Source organism: Mytilus californianus, unplaced genomic scaffold, assembly GCF_021869535.1.
Source record: "Mytilus californianus isolate M0D057914Y unplaced genomic scaffold, xbMytCali1.0.p SCAF_7, whole genome shotgun sequence".
Taxonomy (NCBI): domain Eukaryota; kingdom Metazoa; phylum Mollusca; class Bivalvia; order Mytilida; family Mytilidae; genus Mytilus; species Mytilus californianus.
The window spans coordinates 105927568-105946943 of NW_026262723.1; the positions used below are offsets into that span (position 1 = coordinate 105927568).

Here is a 19376-nt window from a genome sequence, read left to right on the forward strand (position 1 = left end):
GACAGATAAAATAGCAAAAATAGTAACATGATTTTAGCCTTTCACAACTTGTGCTTATTTCAATAACGCATGCTCTGAAAAGGAATTGCTTTAGTAACACAAATGTGATCATTTTTGCATTTAATTCTAGGATGAAGGACATTTTGAAGGGCAGTAGGAAAATCTTATTTATATATGTGGTGAACATTTTGTGAACATATGATTTCTGTTACTTAATTTTTGTTAATTGATTTTCCAATCCATTGGGGCCTTTTGCAAGAAGTAAATATGATAACTTTTTCGTATTTTTGTTATACCGGAAAAAGAAATTGTTGATTCAGTTGAACAAATTAGCTGTCTGCTTAGTAAGAGTATCCTTTATGATTGCTTGATAAACACTTTGATAGAATGTCTAAAGTATTTTATTTTCATGTAATAATATGATTTTATACAGTAGTAAATATTCCAGAGAAACCTCCTTGGTTATATGAACTGCTGTGTTTTCTTTTTACCTAAACCTGAAAAAAATGATTTTGTGTTAGTACAGTCTATACAAATAAGTATATTGAGCTGATCAGTTTTTTAAGGTACGATTTTTGGAAAACAGTAATAATTATTTTGTGAAATATTGTATCAGAATAATATTAAAAAAATTTCTACTACACAAAAACATTGTATAAAATTCTGTTTTCCCATCGAATCATTTATATCAAAATTTGATTTGCATGTTTTAATTTAGATGATTGGTTGTTGTTTTGTTTCGCGTTCAGTGGCAATATTTCAGATCTATTCAGAAAGATTATTCAATTAATAAATAGATTCTGTAAAAACGAACGAATCGGGATGAGAAGCGACGATTTCATAGTGTGCAGTAGGTTGTCATAGGAGAAAACCTTGAGAGATGTTACGATTATCAGATTCTATATTTGGCAACGACAGACAGATGAACGTCTTGGCCGTTCGATTATTGCAAAAAAAAATTATCAACTTTCTACATTCATTGGATGTAAATATAGGTATGAATCAAGATCATATAAAGTCATGATGTAAAAATATGTTACTACCGCCTATAATTTGTTCGCCATCCTACACCAAATGGATGATGATAAGATGTGATAAAGCACTTTCCTTTCAGTTTTCAAAAGGCAGTTACTCTGATAAAAAGAGGCGGAAGATACCAAAGAGATATTCAAAACTCATTAGTCAAATCAACGACATGGCAAACAAAAACCGAAATGAACGACGAAAAAATAAACGATAGTCTACAAAACACAACATAGAAACTAAAGATTGAGCAACAAAAAACGGAGTAGACAGATCCTGCTACACATGTGGCACATATCGTCTTGCTCATGTAATGTCAGGAACCCGTTGTTCAGTGTTGTCGTTTGTTGATGTGGTTCATAAGTGTTTCTCGTTTCTCGTTTTTTATATAGATTAGACCTTTGGTTTTCCTGTTTGAATTGTTTTACACTAGTAATTTTGGGGCCCTTCATAGCTTGCTGTTCGGTTTGAGCCAAGGCTCCGTGAAGACCGTACTTTCAGAAACCCTGTACTGCTACAAAAAAAAACAAACGCCAACATACATATAAACGGACTATTTGATAACAACTGCTATATTCCTGACTTGGTACTGAACATTTTAAGAAAAAGTGGTGGGTTGAACCTGGTTTTATTGCTAGCCAAACCTAACGCTTATATGGCAATGTTAAAAAGACCGCTAAAATGGCAACATTACGTTTTAAAACTAGTTTTGGATCAATGTAAAGTTTATCCAAGTGCTTATGACCATTCTGGGTGAAACACATATCCTTAAAAAAATGTGTTGATTTGTACAGGCATGTTGTCACTTTTTTACTCCGCCAAAATTTGTACTTTGACTTAATAGATGGTTTATCATTATCAAAGTGACACAATAATGACGTAACAGTACATTTACATCATGTATACGATACAATGAGCCAAAGTTTTACTTGTATTTTGTCGTTGCATTTACATAGGAAATCACTTATCATATAAAAAAGGGAATATATTGACTTTTTTGAACCTACAGTACTCCTTTTTCATCCAACTATATTAGAACTAACACATTGGTCATTTGAAAAAGGCAAACAACCATTGTTACAGAATTTTCCTATTTTTTCAGAATCAGCTGATTTTCCCTTTCCTGTTACGATCAGTGAACTCTCGGCAATAAAATAGAAGAAAGGGGGTTCAGTTTATGTTAATGTCCCTACAGAGCTCACTGGGTAATTACGTTTTTCAGTACTCTTTGGATAACTAATAATCAGATGAAATTTGTACTCTCATATGACAATTTTAGTTGTTGATAGAAACATCATATTACTTTCATCTCTTGACCCAGTTACAGTTGTTAATGGAAGCGTCCCATTCAGTTCCATGAGCACATGTATATCTATATGCTACTCCATTCCAACATGAATAGTAAACTTTGTCATCACAATTATCACCATAAAATTTACCACTCTCACAGTTCACAGGTGCTGAAAAAGAAAATAAAATGTGCTAAAATCTAAAACTAAACTAAAGCCTGAACCCATCGATTTTATTATACATGAAAATAAGAGTATGTGTTATGGTTGCCAGTGAGACAACTCTTTACCAGAAAGAAAGAAGTTAACAACTATAGGTAACCGTATGGACTTTAACAACGAGTAAAACCCATACCGCATATAGTAAGCTACATATAAAGACCCCGAAAAACAAATACGATATACAGCAACAAACGACAACCACTGAGTTTTTTTAAAGTCTATTATTCGCGCAGTATAGAAAACCAGTATGAAGTCATCAGCTCTTCTAATATTGTTTGTTTAAAGACTACTATCATAATATACGTTAAATATTTACATGAGGAATTTGACCTACTCAAAAAAAAGTTATGTAAAAAATTAAGTAAAATTTTACATAGAAGGAAATAACTAACTACGAGAACAAATCTGATTAAAATATAGATCCTCTGTCCACGATTTGCTTACAAAGATAAGTAAACATTTCGTTCTAGTTTTTTGATATGGGTACTATTACACCAACCAATGAAATTCCTGCATACATATTCTACAGGTTTGTATCATTACATAATTTACAAGGTCTTTCAAACAGAAAGTACAGCAGAGCCTTGTCAGATCCTTGTAAGCAAAGAGCTGCCAAAGGATCTGTATTTTAATCAGGTTGTGCGAGAACAGGAACAATGTATATAAAACGCCTGCACTATACGCTACGGAAAAGATATGTAATGCTAAATTACCACATCGTTGATCACCGACGTCGTCTTCCCAGTTACATTTATCGATACTGCTATCCCACAGAGTGCCGTCAGCACAAGTATGTTTGGATGGTTTTCCTCCAAAACATATGTAATAACTCTGATCATCACAGCTATCTCCATACATATTACCTTCAATACAATCTGTTGGAGCTACAATGTCAAGGCAGTGTCAAATGAGATTACTCAAAATTACAGAATTGCCTCTTACTTCAAGGATAATAACAACAACAGAGTTTATTTTTTTTCAGTATCAGTATGATTATGGTTAATTGTGCATATCTGTAGGTTATACACCAGCTTAAATTTATATTTTAACTGTACATGACTTGTCTACCTACCACTACGAATTGGACGATTTAAGTTTGTAAATAAAAAGCTTGACGTCAATACAGGCATAATCATACCTGACCACATCAACTGTTTATTAATGATATTAATGTAATTACGTTATTAATGTGATATTAAGCATGTACTAATTTATTTGATAATTGGAACATTTTTCTTTACAATATATCTAATTTAATAAAACGGTCTGCTTTGTGTTTCTAACCGATAACGAAGCTCACGTTTTGCGAAAAAAAATGTAAGCCTGTTTTTTTTATAATTTCGTTTTTTTTTAATAATACATTTAACGTGAGGGTAGCCAAATTGCACCTATTTTGACGGTTTTTTAATTTGCGTTTTTTTAAGATTCAGGCAAAATTTTCCTTTCTGTGTTTATTTTGTAGATGGATCCTTATTTTCTTTATAATAACACCAATTTAATTTTGAATCTATATTGAATCATAGATAAATGGTTTTGAACCGACCTCCAAAGGATCCAGGATTCTGTAATGAAGAGTACCCAAATTGCATCCATGCTTAAATTCACATCCTTGAAAATCGAATAACTGAGGTTTGGTTTATTTCTTCAAATGTTTAGAACAATTTGACATCAGTCCCTAATACTATCATTACTATTCATTTCTGAAGAAATGGATGCTTGTATCATATTTAATTTGCCTATTTTTGGCGATGTTTCAGTAGATTTACCCTTTCCAGTTAATGCTTCATCTGTTGAAATAAACTGTGAACGTTTTGTGTATATTTGAATATATTTACCAATGTTGGAAGACGTGTATAATGTTAAATCATGAAAATACAAATTGTTTAGTCTCAACGAAAACTTGGAAGATTTCCGCTGCCATTTTTGTTCAATAGGTGCAACTTGGGTACTCGTTGCGATTTGTTTTCTGTGACGTTATAAATAATAGAGTTCATGCGAGATAAATTGACGTCTATTTACTTGTTTCTGAGCGAGTACTAAACTATAGCTTGGTTTTACATTTTTTGCATGCATGGCCGATGAAAACTGACGAGCCTTGATTGTGAGGCATTTGTTATTTTAAAGCAACAATTAGTGGGTTAGCATCTTTAAATAGTAGATCCACATAAAACCAAGGAAAGGACTAATTTGACATTTTGATTTTGCTTCCAGATAAAGTGCCTTTTTTTATTTCTATGTTCTAGTTGGTTCTAGTGGTCATTCTGTTGGTAAATGCACTGTGTATTTTTTTATTGTGTGTTTCAATTTTACGGCATATGGTCTAGATAGACAAAAGGTAGGTTTGTGTGCATGTATGAAAGTGGTATAACCACACCATATTGTGTATCTGTACCAAGGCAGGTTATACGGACCGTGTGTTGTTTGTCTTTGTCTGTACGTCTGGTTTTTTTTTGGACGAGTCAATTGTTGGAGGTTAGTGTGGTCTGTTGTATTTTGCAGTATTTTTGTCTATTTCTTTTATCCTTTTGGTGAGTTATTATGTCGAACTCTAAAACTTTGTCAGTATATAATGAAATTTTTCACCTTTTATTTCATGCAACTGACAGCAGTAAGTATATCTTGCCAGTTCTCATAAGAAATTAGACCAAAATCAAGTGTTATTCTACTATATTGCATATATTGGTTGGTATGTCCAACCGAACACGTGAATTAATTCAAGTAAACTATCAGATATAAGTCAAGAACAATTGTTTTGTATACTAGTACCATAAGTTATTCTTTGATCATAGTTTTTAGGGTTCCAACAACACAAAAAAACTGTTTTGTCAGACATACAACGAAAGGTCTACATGCCTTGATTCCACCTTATCATATCTTTTGTAGACTCAAACACTGGCAAGAACCATATGCAATTAGGCACTTTTCATTTAAATATTTTAGTTACTTATTTGTTACATGAACACACTGACCTTAGCTTGAAATTACAGTTAACTAGTCATAAAAATTTCTAATTTACTTACCACACGAATCTTGGGTTGTTGGGTTTACAATATAGTCCCAGTTGCAAATGTTTTTGCTAGAGTCCCATACAGTACCGGCACCACATTTGTATTTGTAAGCAATCCCATGACCACATTGATAATATACTGTAGGATCGCATGCATCCACGTAATAATTTCCATCTTCACAGTTAACTGGAGCTACAAGTTAATATGCTCACATGAGAAAGTTTCCATTTTTTGCCGCACTGGGTAGCCACCGCTGCGGGTGGACTATCAGTCTTAAAGGACATCATCATCTCAGTACTCAGTACTTCGGTGATGACATGATTTATATCAAACCTCTCTGAAATTGTTCCTTTATACATTTCTAAATTTTTAAGCAACTAAGGTTCAACTCACTCAGGCATAGTCGAACTTAAATGAATTTGGCTATTATTTTATATTGGTTTAAAGCTCTTCATCCTTTTTATAAGCTTTGGATTTTCAAACATATTAGTCTCGAGTATCACTGAAGAGACATTGATTGTCGAAATGTGCATCTGGTGCAGAAAAATTGGTACAGTTAATGTTATTCGGACGCAAGAATTTTATAAAGAACTGTTTACATTTTTTTATCTTCCCGATATTGATTACCATAGACAATGGAATAACGTTATGAAACAATATATATAACTATTATTTTATTTTAATGAGAGTGGCAGTTCACACAATTAAATACTCAATCAATGCCTCAAATATTTGTTATTGTTATTATGATTATAGAAAGAAACGTATAATAACTATAAAGAAGATATTGAACAAATAAAACCAACAGTATCTGTTATGAGAATCAATACAAAACGAGGAATCAGAAACGGCAATCTTTTTATCCTAATTGTTTTAAATATTATTTACCTCCACAACCTCCTGGACTTTTAGTTGTTGGTGCTTGAGTTGGATGAGCAGTGGAAGGCGCCTGTGTTGGCTTGGCAGTTGTTGGTGCTTGAGTTGGCTGGGCAGTGGTAGGCGCCTGAGTTGGCTGGACAGTTGTTGGTGCTTGAGTTGGCTTGGCAGTGGTTGGTGCTTTGGTTGGCTGAACAGTGGTTGGTGCTCTAGTTGGCTGGGTAGTGGTTGATGCTTGAGTTGGCTTGTCAGTTGCTTGTACAGTAGTTGGTGTCAGTGTTGGTTTAGAGGAAGTTGGTTCTTTAGTCGGTTCAACAGTGGATGTGGCCTTAGTTGGTTGCACGGTACTATCTGGTAGCATTTCTTTAAGTTTAGACATTAATGGATTAATTCCAAGACCACATGAATTGGTAAAATCATCCAAATCAATAGCCCATATCATTGATCCACCAAGGCTATTTTGTCGAATATACTCTGCCTATATCAAAACAGAAAAGATAAACAAAAACACTATAAAAGCTCACATAATTACCCCTTCCTCTGCTTTTCAAATCAAAGTTTTACCATGAGGAACTTTAATATCTTTGAGATGAAAAATTTGAAAAACTGTCACACAATGCCACAGATTCACTTAAATCCAATCAATGCAGATGGGACTGGAATTACAATTGTAGGGTCAAATTCACAGTAAATTGTGTCCACGGACATAATGTTTTTATAAAATATCGTCCGGACGATATGTATTTATGAAATCGTGTCCACAGATGTGAAAAATTGTCCTTCAAAGAAAGGACAATATTTCATATGCAAAAGTGTACTTCTAAGAAAAGACAATATCTCACGTGAAAAAAATGCCCACTCTCAATACCTACAAAATGCATACATGGCATCAGTTCTATATCTAAACTGAAGTTTTTAAATTAGCATTTTTTTTCTCTATTAAAACATGGCATGTAAACTGGAGTATTGAATTCATACAAAATGTGATCATCACCATTTGTGATTAAACATAAATTAAACAATAAAACATGATCTAATACACACAAAAGCAGCAATACATCAAATAGAACTTAATATGAACTATTTGAATAATAATATATGTAATTCATTTCAATTTACAAAATCATGTAATATTCAAGAATAGTACTCATAAAGACTGTTCTTCCTACATTTGGCCTTTCTTGTTTTTAACAGGGGCAGGTGAATACTTTTTGTCGACATCTTTTATAGCTAAGGTAATTGAAAAAGATTTGAAATTCAACACCTTCCATTTTTGTTTATATCAAATCATAACTGGTTCTTAATTTGTGTGTTTTAGTAATAGAAAATTAAATATAGCTAAAACATTTCAGTGATTTTTTTTATTATCTCCCTTTAATGGACACTTTTTATAATGAAAAAGTATCCGCTTATTGAAAATCAACCTTAACAGGACAGAATTTAGTAGTATTTTATCATGAAATTGTGTCCGTTTGAATGGACATTTTTTCACATCATCGGCCGGACATATCTAAATATACCTCTTCTTAAAGTGTCTATTTTTCACAGGACACTTTTATGACTCACACAAGAAGCATACCCCCTGTTGTACCTACGGCATATGCATGTGCAATATGTTTCTTTGTAATGTTATATCTCTCAGATAAAAAAAATATATATTAAAATAGGTGCCGGTCGATGCTATTAAACCACAATTTTATTTATATCAATTTTGTGTTTTACCAGGAACTGCAGAGTTAATTTACCTGACCCTAGTTAAAGATAAGGCACAGTTCATTTCAATCATGTTATGAGCAACTTCGCTCAAGTAAGCACGACGTACCTTAATCAATATAAAATTGAAATGCAATACTTCTCAATCAAGCACGCGGCGTTTAGGAGTAAGAGCGAAGACTGGTCTGCTCGGAGCTACAATAATGTGTCCGGGTAAGGTGACATGCCTTCTTGTTGACTGTTACATTGTGAACTAGTATGTTTAAAGATCCAGCTCAGTGTTTTGATCTAGTACAAAGCAGGGTTAAAATTCATATCACTTTCACATCTTCTCATTAATGGTATGTATTTTGCTTGCCGCTGCACGTTAAACAGACATCCATCATTTTTATAGTGAGCATACCTGTTCAAGGATATTCAAGAAATTTGTTTCATGCGCCACGAAACCAGCATCTACATATATTTTATTCTTATTTTATCTATTTCCTCGCATTGAAGTCAAATCCGGTCAATTGGTCGAAAACAGGTTCCATAAAGTCTTAATGTGATCGCCTGTTTATACAAACTCATCAGGATACTATGCTAATAATTTTGTAATTGAGACGTGCGTTTTGTCACCATAGGACTCATCGATAGTTCTCGAATTTAATCATTTTGAGCGAGGTTCCACTTCGCTTGTTTCAATATTCATCATGTTAATGTGTACATATCAGTATTTACTGGTACATATCAGTACTATAGGTGGCCTTCGGCTGTTTTCTGCTCTTAGGTTGAGTTGTTGTCTCTTTGACACATTCCCCATTTCCATTCTCAATTTTATTAACAGTTAAGATTGATGAAGATTTGCCTACCCTAATGTATATCATTTATCAACCTTACGGAGGAATGATCTATCTTACATAATTAAAGCATATCATGGTGGTCATCTTTAACTAGTTTTTAATCTGGTCTTTATAATCCTTAAAGTTGTCATTTAGATTCAATTGCAATTGTATACAAGAAGATTATATTTACCTTTATCTGAATACTCTCAAGGTCGTCATAACCAACCCACTGGTCACCTTTATATGCATATGGTACTTTCTGTTCGTCGTTCCATACCCTGGTCCATCCATTTGCTAGATTCTCACAAACCTATGGATACAATGAATATTCTTTAGAATTCATCAATTGTTTTTGAATAAATATAGAATTCCAGTTGAATAGCTAAACTACACATAAGTGAAAAAGATAGTTCAATCAATTCAGAAATGTTGCTGCAATATAACAACATAATTTTATCAAATATAAATCATACGCTTATTAAAGGGGACGTTTTTAACGCTAAATTCATATCTTAACAAAAAAATACTATGCAAACTATAACATAATCTAGAAAAAAACATAATAAAGCGGTATTGTCAACAAAGCTCACATAATGATATTCCATGTTTAGGTCAGAGAAACCACAAAAAACAAGTCAAAATAGGAGGTGCAACAATGTTCTTATATAGTGAAGATTCATCAAATTGTGTTTGGGATTTATGAGAAGAAGCGGATATACATGTTTAATATGCAGATATAACTTAGTCCATGTCTATTTCATCACACATTTAACCCACAAAATCATTCAGTTTAAGATATGATATTAGAGGTTCAAATCAACAGCATGCGCGTAAGATTCTGTGAAGTTTCACAAAGTTCTCTCATGCGATTCGGCAGCAGTTACGGATGCAAGAGGCTCATGAGAGCCTGAAATCGCCCAACTGTAATTTTAGTTTCAGGCATTTGACTTATTTGCAGATTTTACTTTGCTGAACAATTTTGTCATTTACACTTTCTCTCTTTCTATAAAAATATTAAAGATAATACATAACCCAAAACTTTCCTAAAAATTAACTATTTCTGGACAGTAACCCAACAATAATTTGTCCTATTAGTCTGAAGATTACTTGACAGGTAGATCTAAACCTGTTTAGCACTTACACCTATGTCAGTTTTGCTCTTACTGCTTTAGTTTTTGAGATGAAAGCCAAAAACTTCATTTGACCCCTATGTTCTATTTTTAGAAACTGCCGCCATGTTTTTGAATGGATCAAATCCCCGAATACAATCTATTAAAGATAATAACCAAAAACAATAAAATTTCATAAAAATAAACTATTTCGGACAGTAACCCTACAATCGGTGGTCCAATTAGTCTGAAAATTTCATAGCAGATATATTTTGACTTATTCATTACTTTAACTCCATGTCACTTTTTCTCTAACTACTATGGTTTTTGAGATAAAAGCCAAAAACTGCTTTTGACCCCTATGTTCTATTTTTTTAGCCATGGCGGCCATGTTTGTTGATGGATCAAAACTTCGGATACAATTTATAAACAAGATACCTTAAAAGAAACATTCAGTTAAAGTTTAGAAGTATTAGGCTCAGTAGTTTCAGAGGAGAAGATTTTTAAATTTTTGCAAACATGATGAACAAATTTTGTAAAATTGTCTTTAAAGGGCAATTACTTCTTAAGGGGTCAATTGACAATTTTGGTCATATTCACTTTTTTGTAGATCTTACTTTGCTAAACATTATTGCTGTTTACAGTTTATCGTTATCTTCAATAAAATTCAAGATAATAACCCAAAAACTGCAAAATTTCCTTAAAATTACCAATTTAGTGGCAGCAACCCAACAATGGGTTGTTCCGTTCGTCCGAATATTTCAGGACTGATAGATATTGACCTATTGAAAATGTTTACCCATTGTCAGATTTGCTCTAAGTGGTTTAGTTTTTGAGATATTAGCCAAAAACTTCATTTGACCCCTATGTTCTATTTTTAGCCATGACGGCCATGTGTGTTGATGGATCAAAACTTCGGATACAATTTATAAACAAGATACCTTAAGAAACATTCAGTTAAAGTTTAGAAGTATTAGGCCTAGTAGTTTCAGAGGAGAAGATTTTTAAATGTTAGCAAGCATGATGAACAGATTGTGTAAAATTGTTTTAGAGGGCAATAACTCCTTAAGGGGTCAATTGACAATTTGGTCATTTTAACTTTTTTGTAGATATTATTTTGCTGAACATTATTGCTGTTTACAGTTTATCTCTATCTATAATAATATTCAAGATAATAACCAAAAACTGAAAAATTTCCTTAAAATTACCAATTTAGTGGCAGCAACCCAACAATGGGTTGTTCCGTTCGTCCGAATATTTCAGGGCTGATAGATATTGACCTATTGAAAATGTTTACCCATTGTCAGATTTGCTCTAAATGGTTTAGTTTTTGAGATATAAGCCAAAAACTTCATTTGACCCCTATTTTCTATTTTTATCCATGACGGCAATGTTTGTTGATGGGTCAAAACTTCGGATACAATTTATAAACAAGATACCTTAAGGAACATTCAGTTAAAGTTTAGAAGTATTAGGCCTAGTAGTTTCAGAGGAGAAGATTTTTAAATGTTAGCAAGCATGATGAACAGATTGTGTAAAATTGTTTTTAGAGGGCAAACACTCCTTAAGGGGTCAATTGACAATTTGGTCATTTTAACTTTTCTGTAGATATTATTTTGCTGAACATTATTGCTGTTTACAGTTTATCTCTATCTATAATAATATTCAAGATAATAACCAAAAACTGAAAAATTTCCTTAAAATTACCAATTTAGTGGCAGCAACCCAACAATGGGTTGTTCCGTTCGTCCGAATATTTCAGGGCTGATAGATATTGACCCATTGAAAATGTTTACCTATTGTCAGATTTGCTCTAAATGGTTTAGTTTTTGAGATATAAGCTAAAAACTTCATTTGTTTCCTATGTTCTATTTTTAGCCATGGCGGCCATGTTTGTTGATGGATCAAAACTTCGGATACAATTTATAAACAAGATACCTTAAAAGAAACATTCAGTTAAAGTTTAGAAGTATTAGGCTTAGAAGTTTCAGAGGAGAAGATTTTTAAATGTTAGCAAGCATGATGAACAAATTGTGTAAAATTGTCTTTAGAGGGCAAAAACTCCTTAAGGGGTCAATTGACAATTTTGGTCATAAAACTTTTTTGTAGATCTTATTTTGCTGAACATTATTGCTGTTTACAGTTTACCTCTATCTATAATAATATTCAAGATAATAACCAAAAACTGCAAAATTTCCTTCAAATTACAAATTTAGTGGCAGCAACCCAACAATGGGTTGTTCGGTTCGTCTGAGAATTGTAGGGCTGATAGATTTTGACATATTGAACATTTTATCCCCATGTAAGATTTCCTCTAAATGGTTTAGTTTTTGAGATATAAGCCAAAAACTGCATTTGACCCTTGTTCTATTTTTAGCCATGGCGGCCATGTTTGTTGATGGATCAAAACTTCAGATAAAATTTATAAACTAGATACCCTAAGGGACATTCAGTTAATGTTTGAAGGTATTTGGCCCAATAGTTTCAGAGGGCAGTTTAAGACGACAACGACGACGACGGATGACGACGACGACGACGACGGACGATGACGACGACGACGGACGACGACGACAACGGACGACGACGACGACGACGAGGACGACGACGACAGACGACGGACGCCAAGTGATGGCATAAGCTAACATAGGGCCCTTCCGGCCTCAGTGAGCTAAAATGGATGAGCAGAAATTATTTTAACTCTGGCGGTGCACGTAACCAAACACTGTTAGTCATTGACAAGCATAAAAAGAGATTAAGATTGCAAGAAAATCAAACAGTAGCATGACCTAGGTAGAGGAAAAACGAGAAAAGAGATCAGCACGAACATTACATGGTGAGCAGTATTACCAATTTTATAAAATTCTGATAAGGGGCTTAGGAGAAGAAGGGGGGGATACATTTGTTTTGCTGAAAGAAACCATGAAAAGGATTCTGATCAGAGAACGTGATAAGAGCTGCACAATAGTAGCATATGGAAAAAAGATAGAGAGCAAGTTTCGATAATTGTAATAAGTGGTGGAGAAGTTGTGGATACAAAGTGGTTCCATATTACAGTGAAGGCAAAGTTAATGTTTTCGTAATGGAAACTCCTCAAATAATCAACCTGATAAAAAATCAGTGTTGCATGATAGCCTTTTTTGGCTATATATAATTAACGGTACCATTCTTTTCTGCACCAGATGCACATTTCGACATTAAATGTCTCTTCAGTGATGCTCGAGGCAAAATATTTGATAATCCAAAGCTTTATAAAAAAAAACGAAGAGCTTATAAACCAAAAAGGACTAAAAAGTATAGCCAAAGTCGGGCATAGAAAGAATCAGAGCTTTGCATAAGGGAGATATATTCTTTAATCTAAAACAATTTCCAAAATGTTGTAACAGCAAAGTTTAAAAGCACAATATCCGTATTTTCATGTCAGTACCGAAGTACTTGCTACTGGGCTGGTGATACCCTCGGGGACTAACAGTCCACCAGCAGAGGTATCGATCCAGTGGTATAAATAACATTTACGATACCAATTTTTCTGCACCAGATGCACATTTCGACAACAAATGTCTCTTCAGTGATGCTCGAGGTCAAAGTATTTGTAAATTCAGTGTATTAAAAAATGAAGAGCTTATAAACCAAAAAGGACAAAAAACGCATAGCCAAAGATAATGGAAACATTTCAATTAATTGATATAAATGATAAGGTCTTTACGTGTAGTTTTGGATATAAAATAAATACCACCCAAATAACAGCAATGACAAGTTCCATGCTTTGGAAAGGAAAATCACAGAAATGCTTTGGACCATATAACAAAATAAGAGCTTCCAATTAAAATAGGGGAATAGTGTGTAGATTTGACGAAGTCAATGTCCATACGACCCCAAAAAATCATTCAGATATAGAAATAAAATAGGAAAAACATTTGTTAAACTTTCATAAAAATATTCCCGCAGTTCAGGAGCAGTTACGGATACAAAAATGGAACATCACGACGAACGGATGGACTCCCCATTACTATCTACCACTCGCCTTTGAAAGTGTGGTGTAGCATTATGAGCTAAAGAAGGATAAGCAGGTAGATACACATACATACAATGACCAAAACTACAACATAGTACAAGATATCAACATTAGTTTGATCCATCGTATAACGAAATTCTAGTTACTTTGTGCTTTAGTGCTCGAAACCAAATACTAGGCGTCATAAACCAAAAATAAGAAGATACAAAGATTTCAATAAAAAAAAAACAAAGGTCAAAAAAGGATTCAAAATCAAGGTCACATTCCATTTAAATGTTGTAAAATGACAGGTTCTTCGGAAGAGTTATTAGTGAAAAACGTTGATGAGAATAACATCCTCCAAACTAACCCGTGTTCATTGGAAGGGCAACCTTTGATAAAAACAAAATTTAAATAGTTTTGTCAAATGTGTTTTTTCTTCTTAATTTAATTATTATTATCTATTGGAAAAAAAAGATATGATAGTACAAAAACATAGGCTACCAGGCAAGTGATACCCTCGGGAATCTTACCAATAGTTAGAGCTACCTACTGGTAGTAATGCATAAGATACCAATATCATTTGTTGGTCATTCTGTTCTGTGCATCTATTAAAAATGTTGGTAAACTATTTTACATTTTATTTTTCATATTTCATAGTGCCCCTTTTAATCAGTATCCAAACAGTCTTTATCACTCACCTCATAAAAAGAAAGAAATCCCGCCTCCCCGGTATATCTTCCTGCTGCACCACCTCCAGCTGCTGAGCTTCCTAAAGCATATGAAGACGAACCCATCTTAAACGACCTACCATACAATCCCAAACCAAGAATTAATTTCTCCTTTGGAGTTCCACCATTAAGCCAAAGATTTACAGCATAATCCTAAAATGTATCAATTGTTCCCCGACATGCTCTTATACCTTTTTGCTTCAAGTGATGATTATAGAACATTAACATAGATCAAATATAACACAAACGTATTGTAAACAATCACTGAGTTCTCGAAGACAAACGGATTTTTAGAGTAATTGAGTCAGTGAACGTATACAGTATTGTATAAATGGTATTTATCTAAAATATTGACACATATTTTCTCCGTAGTTCTGACTTTAATTTTTTTTTTCTGATGCGTGGTTTCTTTATTCATTCAATTTTATTTTCGTATTAACAACCACTGGAAATACAATAGATAAAGATTACGGCTATGTTAAGCTGAAGCATCAAGATAAATTACAATAAGAAAGACAACATTTTCTAATCTCCAAGGACAAACCTCCATCTTATATGTGTGGCTATGAATCGGTTAATAAACTCACTTGATTTAACTTTTTCTGTTCAGTTGATTCGTCGGATCTGGCATATAATGGACTGTTATGCCCCAGGAATGTTTCCCAACTTCCATGCAAATCGTACGCCATAAGATTGATAAAGTCAAGTTCTCTAAATAATAGAATTTAAAAACAAAAATACTTTTCCCTTTTAAACATGTTTTGTGAATACGACACCTGTTCTTGTTCATCTGGATCTAATAAATAATATAGAATTTCAGCATATTGCACTTGCTACAGTGCTTTACCAATTGCAAAGTCCAAACAAACTGAACAATAATGCGTAACAAAAGTATTGTAATCATTGACAACACCGTCTTGTTAGAATACTAGTACATTGAAATTTGATTAACTGCTGAGCTTGCTGAAAGAATGAATTTCCTATCTAAAGACACTACGGGTAATTGAAAAAAAAAATGATGAACAGCATTCAAGTTCTTTTTCAATGATTAACTTACTTTGAAATAAGGCCAATTTCATAAGCAGATTCAATTGTTCCTTCACCAGCAGCAACTGCAGCCGTAAGAAGTAAACGAGGCCTACTAATCTTTTTTGCTTCATCTTCAAAGGCACTTCTCAAAATCTGAAAATTTCAATGTAATGTTTTCTCGTAAAAGATCTTATAGTACGCTACTAAAAGAAGTTTCAATTCAACAATTAAAAACCACAGCCTACAAAACACTTCAGAAAAAAAACCACAGCCTACAAAACACTTCAGAAAAAAAACCACAGCCTACAAAACACTTCATCAAAAACCACAGCCTACAAAACACTTCAGAAAAAAAACCACAGCCTACAAAACACTTCAGAAAAAAAACAACAGCCTACAAAACACTTCAGAAAAAAACACAGCCTACAAAACACTTCAGAAGAAAACAAAGGATTAAGCATTGCCAACTCAATTAAAAACATCGCGGTTGAACTAAAAACTAAAACATATTTTAGGATATTTCATTTCCGTATAAATTGTGACTTTTTTTTCCTTTCTCTACTTAAAATTATTGTGACCACTATTACTAATTAGGTAGTTAACAAGATATGATTATGAACCCTGTGTTGTACTAGACCAGAAGGTTGGGTTTGATTTAAAGTGCTGTATTACAAGGTAATAGCCTGTAAGAACTCATCACTTCTCACACGGGACTATTTATGGTCAATCAGTCTTAATGTTTACTCCGAAATAACACATGAGCACAGGTAAAGTTACGTATGGCCATTTTAAAGCCATCATTTTCACCCACCTAGGGATTAATCCAAGATATCTGCATTCGGGTCAAGCATGCAACCAGGATACTGCCAGTTCATACCAATTCTAGATAAATACAATTTTATTAAATGTAGGTAGCAATTTTACCTTGCAAAGCTGTGTAAATCTTTGTTTATCTTCAGGAGGACTTCCTCTGTTTGCTGGATACTCCCAGTCAAGGTCAAGACCATCAAAGTTAATTTCCCTCAGGTAATCAATGGCTTTAGCCGCAAATGTTTCCATGTCTTTAGTATTGTCTACTAGGGCTGTAAACGGTGCAGAGCCATGAGTCCATCCTCCAATGGCTAGTAATATCTTCAAGTCAGGATTCTTCATCTTCAGGTTGGCGGTCTCTTCATATTTACCTGATGATTATTTAATAGTTAATATTTTGGATTTTGATATCGACTTACTGAACAAATTAAAAGAGGTAGAGCCAATTTATTCTTGATGCATTAAATTTGCTCGCATTATCATTACATTTGCGCGCATTCATTTTACAGGTTAACTCGGGTAAATACCGGTAGATTATACTTTTTTTTTCTTTCTTTATTTAACTACAATTTATTTATTGAACTATTTACATGTACCCCTTTCGTTAGTTTTAGTTCCCTTTGAAACTAAATCCATCTTACTCTAATGATTTTCAAACGCAATTTGTTTCTGACAAATAAAACTCCACGTTTGTGCCTTGACACAACTTTACAAACTGATAATACTACAGCGAATACTATTCACTCTGAAATATTACAAATATGTTCAAAATCAATGATTATCGAAATATTTTGTTATGAATTTTCTTTATTTATACCTTTGTTTTCTGTATAATGAATGCACGCAACTGTAATCAAAAGCTGCGCGCAAACGTAAATTTTGTAATTCCCAAACGCGCGCAAATGTAATGCCCTAACTTTTTTCACACCCAATTTCTAAAAGTCTGTCAATCTGTATTCCAAATAATAGTATCACAGTATAATTCTAATAACAATCTTATGGCTTAATACTAAACATGTCATCAAATTGAGAGATTTTATCAAATTTTGAGTATTCATCCCAAAAATGTACCAGAAGGATATCTTTAATTCCAATACAAATAATTTCGTTTTGGTTAGCGATATCGTTCGATGAAAAGTTTTGTCAAAAGCAAGTATAATTTGCAATTTTGTATGCAAACGCCTTCAACAGCAACATGTAGCACTGAATAACTTTTTTTGAATGGAACTATATAACATTGTAAACAATATTTTAAGTATATAATAAAAACTCCTTATTATTAAATTTATAACATGTTATATATATAGCACGCCTTTTACGAATTAACGTATTTAATTCACGAAAAGCGTAGCTTTGATTGGATTAAATATGTTAATGAGTAAGGCGTGGCTATATATGATTTGTAACATCAATGGGCGATGACACACGCCAAAGGTTAAGTTTAACAGGGTTGCGTTCAATATCGTAGCGGCTACATAGGGCTACGTAGATTTATGACTATTGAACGTGTAGCTAGCCTAGCTGCTACATAGATATTGATAGCAGCTAGGCTAGCTACTCGTTCAATAGTCATAAATCTACGTAGCACTACGTAGCCGCTACGATATTGAACGCAACCCTGTACTTTTCATGAATACAATATCGTCAATCGAATAGTGGCGCTTTCTATGTCAAAACGTCTCTTATTTTCAGAAAATGAACTCATGGATCAGATTGTTAAGTAAAATTTGATTTTATGATACATGCACATGTAAGTGATTTGTTTAAAGAAAAGAGATTGATTTATGTGTTTCCTACGAAAAATCTTGAAGGGATAGATGCAAAATCTTGTTCGATGTATACCATGTTGCCTGCTTTTAAAACCAATAGGACGTGTAGTTTTGTAAGAGTTAAAAGTTGTGATAAGAAGGATACGTTTTTTAAACTTTTTGCGAAGGTAATCTTCCTTTCCCAACATTAGGAAAAAGATCGATTAATTGATGGATTGATGATTGCGTGATGTCAAGGGACAAATATTTTGAGCATGCTCAATTCACGGACATATACCTTTTAAAAATGAAATGGAAATGAAACGACTGAACATCAAATGACATCTTATTGGCCGAATATTTATTTTGACACGATAAAAACAAACTACCTTTAGTATGGCATGGTATTGGTTGCAAAAATTTGATATTTTTCATTTAAATGCAATATTTTTCATTTAATTGGTATATTTTTTCATTTATATGCAATATTTTTTCATTTATATGCAATATTTTTTCATTTATATGCAATATTTTTTCATTTGTATGGTATATTTTTTCATTTAAATGGTATATTTTTTCATTTATATGCAATATTTTTTATTTTAATGGTATAATTTTTCATTTATATGGTATATTTTTTCATTTAAATGCAATATTTTTTATTCAAATGGTATAATTTTTCATTCAAATGGTATAATTTTTCATTCATATGGTATAATTTTCATTCAAATGCAATAGTTTTTATTCAATTGGTATAAAATGTCATTTGAATGCAATATTTTTTATTCAATTGGTATAGTAGTTTTTTTATTTATATGCAATAATTGCATTATGGGAAATTCTTTGACGTCACAAGGTCAAATTTGCAACAACGTTTGTGATTGGTCGGAAATTGTTTGGATGTCTCCCCTTTCTTTCTAAACATGGGTGACCAAGAATTAAAAAACGCGTCAGAATATCGCCCCTCTAACTAAATCTAACGTTCGTGCGAGTCCTGCACTGG

General features: G+C 33.1%; 1 protein-coding gene across 1 annotated transcript in view; it reads right to left on the reverse strand.

The window, feature by feature from the left end:
- Positions 1-378: 378 nt before the first annotated feature.
- Positions 379-19376, reverse strand: part of LOC127709350 (acidic mammalian chitinase-like) — a 60128-nt gene continuing 41130 nt past the window's right edge. The window contains exons 4-13 of the mRNA XM_052214830.1: positions 16740-16996; positions 15844-15968; positions 15374-15497; positions 14757-14939; positions 9146-9265; positions 6431-6896; positions 5555-5734; positions 3248-3418; positions 2327-2483; positions 379-497 (exon numbers count right to left, since the gene is read on the reverse strand). Of these exons, the coding sequence (XP_052070790.1) occupies positions 2329-2483; positions 3248-3418; positions 5555-5734; positions 6431-6896; positions 9146-9265; positions 14757-14939; positions 15374-15497; positions 15844-15968; positions 16740-16996 (1781 nt within the window). The 3' untranslated portion in view covers positions 379-497; positions 2327-2328. The remainder of the gene's footprint in view (positions 498-2326; positions 2484-3247; positions 3419-5554; positions 5735-6430; positions 6897-9145; positions 9266-14756; positions 14940-15373; positions 15498-15843; positions 15969-16739; positions 16997-19376) is intronic.